Source organism: Chrysochloris asiatica, unplaced genomic scaffold, assembly GCF_000296735.1.
Source record: "Chrysochloris asiatica unplaced genomic scaffold, ChrAsi1.0 scaffold00009, whole genome shotgun sequence".
Classification (NCBI taxonomy): Eukaryota; Metazoa; Chordata; class Mammalia; order Afrosoricida; family Chrysochloridae; genus Chrysochloris; species Chrysochloris asiatica.
Window position 1 is genome coordinate 35686947 of NW_006408527.1, and position 13326 is coordinate 35700272.

Consider the following 13326-nt stretch of genomic DNA (forward strand, 5'->3'; position numbering starts at 1 on the left):
AAGGTTTGCAGCCCGAATCGTAACCACTACGAATAGACTCAGCAAAATGAGCTATCATTCCATAGTAGTTTCTATACATACTGATCATGATGCTGGTTAAATGCTTCACTTTGTGTCAACATTTTTGTTACTTTTGTTCTAGTTGTTTAGCCAGTATACTTCTTAATGCGCTATTATTGTCAGCATAATGATGCCCCATGAAGCACAAAGAAATAGGAAATTATGATTATGCTTAATTTTGACTGAGTCCTTTTAATTTGCTGATTCTTTTGAAAAATCTGTCCATGTTATTGTTGTTATTAAATGCCATTGAGTTCGTTGACCCATAGTGACCCATAGTATAGGGTTTCTGAGGAGTGGCTGGTGGTTTTGAACCATTGACTTTGCAGTTCACACTGACCTTGCAGTTCAGCTTATCATCCTGCCACACCAGTTCTATCATAATTATTTCACTTCATAATGGTCATTGTTTTATAAAACAACTTGAGAAAATTAGGTAAAATAATTCAAAATAAAGATGGCGGTAGCAGTTATATGCTGTGGAGTCGATTCCGACTCACAGTGACTCTGTATAGGGTTTCTATGACTGTAAATCTTAAATGGAGCAGAAAGCCTTATTTTCTCCCTAGGAACCGCTGGTAGTTTCGAACTGCAGACCTTGAGATTAGCAGCCCAAAGTAACCACCATGCTCCTTAAAACAAAGACAAGGCAGTACATTTCTTAATTACACCCTACTAAGGCGGCTATTACCAGAAAAATGACAATTTTCTTACACTGCTGGTGGGAATACAAAATGGTATTGCTGCTGTGGAAAATAGTTTGGCAGTTCTTCAGAAAATTGAACATAAAATTACCATATGACCAAACAATTCCATTTCTAGGTATATAGCTAAAAGAATCAAAACCAAAAGAAGAAACAGATACGTGTACACAGACCCACTGCAGCATTATTCACAACAGTCAAAGGGGAAACAACAACCTTAAATAGTTCTTTTTTAATTAACAAAAAAGAAATCAAGGAATTGAAGGTAACCTGATTTAACTTTGGATTATTTTTTGATTTATGAATAATTTCATATTGAAATTTTAAACTAATTTTCATCCTTTTATAAAATAATGAAGCACAGTCCGTTTCAAAGTATAAAAGAACTGCTAGAAACAGAAGCTCTATTTTGTACATTATAACTTGAGTCTTAAGTTTATCTAGGTGATTATTTATGAAACATCAAAAATGATCTGGATTGTTCTCACTGTTTAGAATTTTATACACACCACTTATTCTTTGATTTTAAACAAAGTGTCATTTTCAGAAAATACTGACCCACCTTACTTTACATGGCAACACACAAACAGCTATTATTACCATTACTGCGTAGCTTAGAAAATGTCACTCATAGAACTCGCCCATTTTCAAAGTCCTGGCCTTTGGCCTATTTTAAGTTTCGTTAATTTTATTGCTTTCTAATTTCATCTTTATTCCTGAAAACAGATGATTTATTTATTTATTTTCAAGTGAAGGTTCTCTATTTGCATTCGTTTTTAAATCTGAGTATAAAAACGGCAAGGTCCGGTCATTTATATAGGCTCTCGATCAGGTACGTAATTTTAAAGAGAGACATTAAGGTTATATTACCAATAGAGAAACCTGTCTGACAGGAAGCAGTGATGATGCTATTATTATTCACATGAAAACATTCACTGGCACGTTGATCCTGTTTTGTACGATCATGATCATTATTTTTCTTTTACGTTTCTATAGAATGTTGGCCACAACTTCCGCGCACTGTTTCCTTGCGCCTGAAACCTTTTATGAACTTCCTGACCCTAAAAAAAACAGGTGCGGAGCTTGGTGAGTCGAGGAAGCTTTCAGGTGAGCCCTGTAGACTTGCATGTGAGCCCTACACACCTACAGGTGAGCCGTGGCAGCACTGACTAACGTGGGTTAGCCTAACCAGATCTGGATGCTGCGCGCCGCCCAGCGGCCGGGCTGCCTGCGGAAGGAAGGCGCGCGACTGAGCGGAGGAGACGGGTGGCGACCGGCAGAGCTGGGCGCGTGGGGCGGCGCGGCAGAAGCTGGCTTTCCCGGCCGCGCTTACGCTCCCCTTGTCGCTGTGGACTGAGCTCTGGTCATGTCCTGGCGCCGTGCGTTTCTGGTTGGGACGCGGCTTGCCAGGCACGGAAACAGGAACAACTCGGCTGGAGGTCTCCGCGGGACGGCGAGAGCAGCAGCCTCTGGGTACTAGGAGCGCGGAGGCCTCGTGTGTTCCGCGGCACGGTGGGCGGGGGAGTTGCTTCCGCCGCTGCCGGCTGGGCCCTGAGTTCACCCAGGCGGAGGCCATAGGAAGGCGGCGGCCGTGGAGGGCCCAGATAGAGTAGGGGCAGAGCGGCTGCTGCTGGCGCTAGGAAGGGTACCCAAGTGGTGGTGTCTGATTTAGCTTTCTGGATTCTCGAGATAAAAGTACTTGATTATTGTTCATTTGAACCCCACTGTGAGTTGTCAGATAAAACATAGGACTCCCAGTTAAATTAGAATTTCAGATAAGCAGTGAATGACTAGTCCAAATATTGCATGGGGCATTCTTGGACTAAATGATTATTCACTGTTCATGTGAAACTTTTAGCCCTGCGTCCTGTATTTTTGTTTCCTCAAAACTTTCATCTCTACCTCGGGAAATGAAGGTAACTCTTTAAATGGCTAAATTGTTGAGCAAAGCCGGGACTAAGGTGTTCAGTTGAGGTCTTTGGCTAGGTGGAGCACAGTTCTCATATCTGCACTTCACTGCATTTACATCAGTCTCTGTAACAGTCTCTTCCTACTTGCTTGATTTAATAGTATTTTGTGTTAAGTGCACTAATAGACAGTGAATGGAGTGTTGAACAAGAAATCTTTTTATCAAAATTTAACGTTTGCAACATAATCATGAAAAAATTATTTTAAAAATATCTGAACCTTTGATTCTTAATCCTACTTTACCCTTATATATTTGAATATTTCTCTTTTGAACCATTAAATAATTTTACAAGATTTTTAGTTTTACTCTGTAGTTTGCATCATAGTGTTGAATGTTATTTCAACATTATATTAGGGCCCAGAAAGATGAAGTGGATGGGGAAGAGTTCTAGAGGTAAGCAGAGAGATTTCCATGATGTTAAATTGGTCAGTTTTTTATGGATATTTACTGTTACAATGTATACCCCAGCTCTCAACAACTGGGTCTTTCATAATAAATACTGAGGCAAAGGGGATCCCTGTAATCAGTAAATAATTATGTAAAACATGATTCAGCATTTACTGTGTGTCATTATTCAGCATTTATATGTCAGGCACTGTTCTGCTTTTGCATATCCACTCATTTGATTCTCACAAAACCCTTTGAGGTTGGAATGATAATTGTTCTCACTTTACAGATACGGAAATTTTGAGCTATGAACCATTATGATTAAGATATCTGGTTGTTAGCTGCCTCTGTATGTGTTACTGAGCAGAACTGCTCTAAAAGGTTTTCTTGACTGTAATCTTTACAGAAGCAGATTATTAGGCATTTTCTTCTGTGGAGTTTTGCTGGGTGGGTTTAAACTGCCAATGTTTTGTTTAGCTGTTGAATGCAAACCTCTTATACTCCCCTGTGGTTCCTTTCTGATACTTTGTTGTTTTTGTTAAGTGCCTCTATAGGGTTTTGGAGAGCAGCTGGTGCGTTTGAACCACTGCTAACCTTTAATTTTAAAAAAATCTCTAGATTTTGTATGCTCCTTGCTTCAGAGAGTGTTCATGGAGTTTTGGAATGTTTTAATAAGAATATAGAAACTGTATTTTTTAATTGAAGGTCAGGTCATATGGCCAGGCAATATAAGAGATAATATTTGAAATGGAGTGACCATAAGAATGTATGAAGCTTTAAACCCAGTAAATGTGTTTTTATAAAGTAGTTATGAGCTTTGGGAGGCTAGTTAGATGAGAACACAAACCCTTTTTGTTTTATTTGTGTATTTTGGATTAACTGAAGATTTACTTAAATCAAAAGTACATTCAGTTGTTGTTTAAAAACTTAATATAAGATATTTAATATTCGATCCAAATCTCCTTTCTAGCAAAGTTTTTCTTTCCTATACTTGTAAATTTGAAAACAATGCTGGAAGAGCAAGGGTCCCAAAGTAAAACACAGCTCCTAAGAATGAAGTCTTAGGAGTGGGTCTAACATTGGGATAGATATTTCTTGATCTTGCATAGGTCCAACCAGTCAAGGCCGAATCTCTGATGAACACTCAGCATTTGGGGTCCTTGAACTGGAGCAGTTACTCCTGTTTAAGCCAGGATCTTATGGCCAGGCACTTACATTGGGCCCACTGGATCTCTGGAGATAATAACATATTTGGCTGGGTAGAATGGTCAGGTCTGATCATTTGTACTTTGGGAACCCCCTTTTTGTTTTAGTAAACAGTTATTTTGCATTAATAATATGTAAAAAAATTTTTTTTCTATTTCATAAGTTTGGGCATATGTTTGCACGTATATACAAAAACCTAATTATTTTCTTCAAACGGCATGTGTGATAGTATTTTTAATACTTAATAAATTGCATTGTGCTTTTTAATTCATTTTAGGATGGGGAGTAGCATATCATCATGGTGGGGGAAATCAGCAACGGCTCCTGTGAACCAGATCCAAGTGAGTGATAGAAGAGACAAGGCAAACATTTTCATCTCTGGAAAAAGAATTGTATCATATATAATGAATATGCTCAATCAGTATCCAAGCTTGACATTTCTATAGTTCAGCAAATGAATTACTAAATTACATTTTGAAATATCTGCTGTCAAATTCATTCATTTGAAAAATGTAGACATTTTAGTAGTCAAAATGCATATGCTTTACTTCTAATGGCATCTGCTAAGTCAGCTGTTTGAGGCTGGCTTCTTTTCATTATAGATGGTTTATGTGTTGGGCTCTAATCACAAGGTCATCAGCAGTCTGAATCCATAACTAGCTGCTCTTTAGAAGAACGATGAGATTTTCTGCTCCTATAAAGATGTACAGCCTCAAAAACCCTATACAGAGTCACTATGAGTCAGAACTGACTTGATGGCATGCAGCAGGACCTCCTCAAATCCATAACTAACACTAAGCAAGTTGCCTTAGACCAGAGATACTGTCTGACTCTGACCTGGGCAGCTATTTCACAGCTTTCCCCTGTAACATAGAACCCAGCATGGAATAAACCAGAAACCAAACCCACTACCAGTAAGTTAACTCCTATTCGCAGTGACTCCATGGGTTACAGAGCGGAACTGCTGCGTAGAGCTTTCTTGGCTGTAATCTTTATGTATGCACATTGCCATGCCTTTTCTTCCACAGCACCACTGGATGAGTTGGAGCCACCAGCCATTTTTAGATGAGTAGATAAGCATTGAAGCACTGTGGGTTAATGCGCCAAACTGCAAAGTTGTTTGAACTGTAAGGTTGGTGGTTCAAGCTCACCAGCTGCTCCTTGGAAACCTTGTTCAGGGTCGCTATGGGTCGGAATTGACTCGACGTTACTTAACAACAACAACAGATAAGCATAAGGAGTCCTGGTGTGGTGCTGTGGGCTAACGTATCACACTGCAAAGTTATTTAAACTGCTGGGTTGGCAGTTCAAGCTCACCAGCAGCTCCTTTGGAAACCCTATATAGGGTCGCTAACAACAACAACAACAACAACAACAACAGTTAAGCATTAACTGTGTACCCTTCCTTCCCAGGGACCTAACACGTAACAGGTGCTTCTTAAGTGATCCTTCAGAGTTATCATGCACTACTGTATTCTCTTGTTTTTTTTTTTCTTTCATTGCTATATTCAGTCAGTTCTGCCTTAGAGAATTTCTTTTGTATATATTTTTTTCTTTTACAGGCTAGAAATCATGCTCATTTTTTTCTAACCAATGTTATCAATTATATTTGGAATGAAAAATATAGATGTAAGAGACTTTTAGTGCGAGCCCTGAACCACCAGACTTTCAGATCCATGCCCTTCCCACTAGATCATGCTTTTTCTTTTCAAAAGGTAATGCCTGGAATTAAAGTGATTTTTTTCTTTTGTTTTTGTTTCAGGAAACAATTTCAGATAATTGTGTGGTGATTTTCTCAAAAACATCTTGCTCTTATTGTACAATGGCTAAAAAGCTTTTCAATGACATAAACATTAACTATAAAGTAGTGGAATTGGACATGCTTGAATATGGAAACCAGTTTCAAGACGCTCTTTTCAAAATGACAGGTGAAAGAACTGTGAGTATATCCTCTGTGGTACCGTTTCCCAGGAATAATAGACGTGGATCATCACCCAGCACATAACCCTCTTGGGGGATGTTTCTCTGAAGAGTTTATATTGGTTAAGAAATATAAGATCTGGGGATCAGATTCTTAGAAGAGGAAACAGTAGAGTTAATTCATTTTATTATTACTTTCATTGTGTGTGTATATTTTGACTGGGACACATGAGGTAATGATGTTGTCATGAACAAATGTTTATGATTCTTTAAGGTCCTCGTGGAGCTTTTCTCAAGATGAAACTATTCTTTCTTGGACAACGTAGAACAGGGTCAGTCTTCAGTTACTAGACTAAGAGGAATGCTATCTTGTTTTCGCTAAGTGCCAATGAGTTGGTTCTGACTCATAGCGACCCTGTATAGGGTTTCTGGGGAGCAGCTGATAGGTTTGAACCTCCTACCTTGCAGTTAGCAGTCCAGTACTTACCCTACAGCACCATACCAGGACTTTAGGAGTGCTTCAGTTTTCCACATTTTGTGTTTTTTTTCCATAGGTTGTTTCCCCATAATATGTATAATCAGAAACATATAAATTATTGTATTTTCTTTGTTTACATTTACATTGTGATTTTTTGATTGTGAAGTGCCGTCGAGTTGATTCCGACCCATAGCGACCCTGTACAGGGTTTCCAAGGGTGTAAATCTTTACGGGAGTAGAAAGCCTCATCTTTCTCCCGCGGAGCGGCTGGTAGTTTTGAAGTTTATAGTATAATCGCTACCCCTTAGTAAAACAGAAAGAATTGTTGTTGTTGTTGTTAAGTGCCGTTGAGTCGGTTCCGACCCATAGCAACCCTGAACAGGGTTTCCAAGGCTATAAATCTTTACGGGAGCAGAAAGCCTCATCTTTCTCCTGTGGAGCAGCTGGTAGTTTCGAACTGTTGACACATAAATATAAATAATTAGAGGATATTTTATTTTACCTATTGCTATGGGTCGGAACCGACTCGACGGCACTTAACAACAACAACAACAACAATAGTTCTAAGGAGCCCTGGTGGCACTGTTGGTTGGGCAAGGTCAACAGTTCGTACCCACTAGCTACTCTTCTGGACAAAGATGAGGCTGTCTGCTCTCATAAAGATTTACAGTCTCAGAAACAATGTGTTGGGTCACTGTGGATCGTAACTGATTTGATGGCAATGGTATTATGCAGTCCTGTGTGGTACGAATGTTTAAGCACTTGACTATTAACCAAAAGTTTAGCAGTTAGAAACCACCCAGATGCTCCTTGAAAGACAGGCTTGAAGATCTACTTCTAAAAGCCTTGACAACCTCCGAAACAGTTCTCTGCACGGATAAAGTAGCCATAAGTCAGAATCAACTCGATGGCAATTAACAGCCACAGCATTATGTAGCATTAAGAACAGGGCGTTACAGTCGGATGTCCTAGATCTGCATCTCAGCTATTATCACTGTGACCTTGGCCAAGTTCCTGTATCTCAGTTTCCTGCAAAATAGGACCAAAAATAGTACCTGTAAAGATTTAAAGAGATAATTTATGAAAGATCTTTGTGTGGTCCCCAGCTCATAAAAGTACCCAGTCCTGATAAACTGTATTAGTATATGAAATTGTCTTCTATTTCTGATCATAGTGGGAAACCTAATTTATTGTGTGTATTCAACAGGTTCCAAGAATATTTGTCAATGGAGCTTTTATTGGAGGTGCAACAGACACTCACAGACTTCATGAAGAAGGGAAATTGATTCCACTAGTCCATCAGTGTTATTTAAAAAAAAGTAATAGAAAAGAATTTCAGTGATGGAGTTATTCGTAACTTTCCTAATAAAATATCAGTTATTTAAAGTGTTAATGCTTGATAATGCCTTTTAAATGTTTGAAGATGATTTAAATATATGAATTATCATCACAAAAGACTAAGGTATAGAAAATAATGAACAATAAATTCCTGCTGAAACCTCATCTTTTTATTTGCCAGTTCTTGAGCAAAAGAGATGGAATGCAGTTAAGTAGAAAGTTTGTATTATTAGGTATTTATATATAAAATTTATAACCGAGCTCTAGATAGTAGGTTATATGCCTAACCCATGTAGGGGTATTTTATAGCATGTTGTAACAAGTTTCATACTTAGTATTTCCAGAGTAATAGAACTTTAGTAAATTTGTAGAAGAGAACAGAAGTTATCTTGTTTTTGTTGTTAAGTATTGTCAAGTCGAATTGGTTCCGACTCATAGTGACCACGTATAAAGGTTTCCAAGGCTTTAAATCTTCAAGGGAATAGAATGCCTCATCTTTCTTCCTCAGAGTGGCTGGAGGGCTTGAACCACTGACCTTGTGGTTGTGAGTTCAGTGCTTATTTTATGGAACCACTGTGTTCCTGAAAGTTATCTTAGAGAAACAAAATGATTCATTTAATGACTTTCTAGTTCTGGAAGCAGAACTTTATCTATGAGCAGAATTAAAAGTAGGCACATGTCAGCATGTTATAAGGATGAACTTTTGAAATAGTTCAGAAATATACTTAAGTTATAAGATGTGAAGAGTTTTGACTTCTTGAACGTTGAAACTCTGCTTGGAAATGTTTCACAAGAAATTCAGGTATTGGATAGAAGGTTTGACTTGATAGCCTATAAAGCAAGTTTTGATATAAAGCCATTTGATTCTGCAGTTCTGTGACTGGGAATATTATTCTGACTGATTTTATTTCAGATAAAGTTAAGATTTATCCTATAGAAGTCTTGAGAATAAAGAAAATTTTCTAAGGTATTTTATTAATCAAGACATAACTCCTGCTTCTTTTCAACAATTTTTTAAATGTCTACAAAGCAGTTTCCTGGTTGATTCCACAGAGCCATACTGGCAGATCATCAGATTCAGAAAAGAGCTTAGAAGTGATAGGAAAATGGATTTTAAGGTAAATGCTGCTTTCTGGTCAAGATGTTCCAGGAAGTCTGGGACAGTTCTGAGGAAGACAACCAGTGGCTTTCTTGACCATTTGCCATCAAAAGTGCTTCTTTAATAGATTTATGACACTGTCATTAAGAGATCTCATTAAGCAAGAATTTATGTGACTTTTTTCCCATGTGATCATTTATTTAAGTTACAAAAATGATACAGGACAGAGAATGCAATGCTTTTTGGTCCTTGTATTTTACATTATGTTTTGAGAAATTTTACATGGCATGCTGTGATGTAAAATCTTTGTTAGAGAATAAAAGAAATATCTTACATATGAGAAAAGCAAAATTGTAAATGTCTGTCATCATTGTTAATTATATTAGTTATCAAAGGTTTTCAAGATGTAGGAACACAGACCAAATGGTGTTGACAGTGCTTGACTGAAAAAACATTTTACAAACTCTTCCTAGATTGGTAGGATGGTGAAAGCAGGTGAGTGGTTGGTTCTTAACTATACTTAGGCCTTGAAATAATTCAGCATTAAGAAGAGAAACTCTTGTCATCAAAAGGCTTAACAATTCCATAGCATGTAACACCTACCAGGGTGAGTTAAAACTTATCCAAACTCTGGCTATGTTGAACTGCCCGTTCACATCCGCGGATGATAACATTACCATGCATATGAAAAGATTCTGCTGAATAGATGAGTGACAGTGGATTATGTGGCAAGTCATTTGCAAATCAACTGTGGCTCTGCCTATGATATAATCCATGACAAATTTAGCTTTAAAAAGTTTGTGTGAGATGAATACCGAAACAACTCATGAAAAAGCAGAAGCAGAAGCGTTTGGACATTTGCAAACAAAATTTGGACCCATACGCAGAATAAGATAAAAATTTCTTTTAAACAGTTGTTACTGGTGATGAGACATGAATTCATCACTACGAGCCAGAGAGTACAAACAGCAGAATATGGACTGGAAACATCCTCAATCGCTGACCAAGAAAAAGTTCAAAAGTCAATCATCATCTGGAAGATTGATGCTTACAGTTTTCTGGGATTTTCAAGATTTCCAAGTATTGGAATACTATTAGGAAAAAGGCTCAGCATTCAACAGTGCTCCTTTAACAGTGAGATGCTTACCGAGGAGCTGAATCTTAAATCTAAGATTAAACACAGAGGACTACCATGCAAGGGTATTGTGATCTTGCATGAGAATTCACATCCCCCTACCCCTGCCCATACTGTTGACACTCTGCAAAAACTTCGTTTTGAATATGTTACAGTATCCTGCCTATAGCCCTGGTCTTTTTCCATCAGACTTTCACCTGTGTAGTCCCCTGAAAGCAGCCCTTCAAGGATGAAGATTCACCTCTGATGAAGTGAAGACGGCGGTGCATTCGTGGCTCACAGCTCAGTCTAAAACATTTTTTAATAAGGGAATACGAAAGTTTGTTGACAGATGGACAAAGTGTAGTGAAAAGCAAGGAGATTATTTCGAAAAAGGATGTATGTGTCTTTTCTAAAAGTTGTTTAAAACAAATTCTACAGCCAGAGTGTGGGTAATTTTTGACATGGACTCATAGTTATTACTTATGACTTAATTTAACAAAGGGAAAAGAAGCTTCTCTAATGTCTGCTTTTTAGTGTTCTGAACATTATACTTAATGATTAATAAAGATTTGGGTTCCAGCATGATCTTTAAAAGGAAGCACTTAAGAAAGTAGGACTTGAACACGCTTGGAAACAATTAGTTCAGTGGACACATGGACCATTTGAACATAAGTCTCCATATCCCTGAGACCAGAAGAGCTAGATTTTGCTTTGCTACCACTATACGTAAGGAGCTCTGCCAGCATAGTGATTACGAATCGGGCTGTGAACCGCAAGGTCAGCAGTTCGAAACTACCAGCCACTCCGCGGGAGAAAGATGAGACTTTCTGCTCCCGTAAAGATTTACAGTCTCAGAAACCCTGTACAGGGTCACTATGAGTCGGAACTGACTCGACGGCACTTAACAACACCAACCACTATACGTGCTCTGAAAGGGATTACATTAGAAAATAAATTAATCTGGGAAAATTGGAAGTTGTCAAAATGAAATGGAATGCATAAGCATTGATATCTTAGGCATTGCCGTTGTTGTCAAGTGCCATCGAAACAGAAACCGACTCATAGCAACCCCAAGCACAACAGAACGAAACAGAGTCCGATCTTGGACCAACCTCACTACCTCGCTACTGCCACACTTGAGTACATCAGTGCTGCCACCTGGTCAATCCATCTCGTTGGGGGTCTTCCTCTTTTTCTCCTACCCTCCATTTTACCAAACATGATATCCTTCTCCAGCGACTGTTCACTCCTGACAATATGTCCAAAGTATGAGAGACGAAGTTTAGCCATCTTGGCCTCTAAGGAGCACTCTGGCTACACTTCTTCCAAAACAGAACTATTGGTTCTTTTGGCTGCCCATGGCACTTTTAGTATTCTCCAACACCACAATTCAAAGGCATCAATTTTTCTATGATCTTCCTTATTCACTGTCCAGCTTTCACATCCATATGAAGTTATTGAAAATACCATGGCTTGGGTCAGGAGCACCATAGTTCTCAAGCTGACATCTTTGCTCTTCAACACTTTAAAAAGTTCCTGTGCAGCAGATTTGCCTAAGGCAATAATATTAGGCATTAGTGAGCTGAAATTAGTGACTGGTATTGGCCATTTTGAGGTTTGTGTCAGGTACACCTTAGACCTCAAACTGATATCTTTGCTTTTGTACACTTTAAAGAGGTCTTGTGCAGCACCTTTGCCTAATGCAATATGTCATTTGATTTCTTAACTGCTATTTCCATAATTATTGATGGGGAATCCAAGCAAAATGAAGTCTTTGAGAATTTCAATCTTTTATCATGATGTTATTTATTGGTTCAGTTATGAGGATTTTTGTTTTCTTTACATTGAGGTACAATCCATACGGAAGGCTGTGGTCTTTGATCTTCATCAGTAAGTATTTTAAGTCCTCTTTGCTGCCCTCAAAAAGGTTGTGTCATCTGTGAATTGCAGATTGGTAATGAGTCTTCCTACAATCCTGATGCCATGTTCTTTTTCATAGAATCCATTTTTCAGATTATTTGCTCAACATACAGATTGGGTAAATGTGGTGAAAGAATACAACCCTGATACCTTTTTATTGATTTTAAAGCATTCAGTATCCCCTGTTCTGTTTGAACAAATGCTTCTTGTGCTGTATACAGGTTCCTCATGAACATGATTAAATCTTATAGAATACCTACTCTTTGTAATGGTATCTATAGTTTATTATGAGCTACACAGTTAAAAGTCTTTGCATAGTAAATAAAGCACAAGTAAACATCCTTCTGGTATTCTCTACTTTCAGCCAAGATCCATCTGTCATTAGCAATAATATTCCTAGACCCAGATGCTCTTCTGAATCAGGCTTGAATTTCTGGCAGTTTCCTGTTGGTCTACTGTTGCAACCGTATCTGAATAATATTTAGGAACAGTTTATTTGCACATGATATTAATTATATTGTTCAGTGGTTCCACATTACATTAGGTCACCTCTCTTTTGAAAGGGCACGTATATGAACCTTTTGTAACAGGTTGGCCAAGGTAGTAGCTGTCTTCCAAATTTCTTGGCATAGATAGATAAGTGTGTGCCTCCAGTGCTGCATGTGTTTTGAAATACTTCAATTTGTTTTCTATCAGTTATTGGAGTCATGTTTTTTCCTTCAGTGCAGTTTGGATTTCTTTCTTCTGTGCCATTGGTTCTTGATCATAAACTACCTCTTGAAATGGCTGAACATAGACCATTTCTTTTTGGTAGTGACTGTGTATTCCTTCTATCTTCTTTGGACAAAGTAAAGAGTTTTATTTAGATGACTGTGATTTTTTTTGGGGGGGGATGGTAAATATGGCTTTTTTTCCTCCGGCTTTACACCATCATTTCATTGCAATGATTAAAATTTCCTCCGTGCACCATTTTTCAACAGTATTTGCTTTCATTCTCTCCCCCATCTCCTTTTTTTTGACATTTCATTATAACGTGTGTGGGGGGGATGTACACAAAAACACTCAGGGATATATAATAATTTAAATAGCTAAAAGGGCACATTCTGCAAATCTGCTCCCTGGCCGCCA

The 13326-nt window shown here is 38.2% G+C and overlaps 1 protein-coding gene across 1 annotated transcript; it reads left to right on the forward strand.

The window, feature by feature from the left end:
* Window positions 1–2130: 2130 nt before the first annotated feature.
* Window positions 2131–8226, forward strand: GLRX2 (glutaredoxin 2). Its single transcript, XM_006834181.1, has 4 exons — window positions 2131–2237; window positions 4604–4667; window positions 6089–6265; window positions 7932–8226. The coding sequence occupies exons 1-4, from the start codon at window positions 2131–2133 to the stop codon at window positions 8064–8066; spliced, it is 483 nt and encodes a 160-aa protein (XP_006834244.1). The 3' UTR covers window positions 8067–8226.
* Window positions 8227–13326: the final 5100 nt, after the last annotated feature.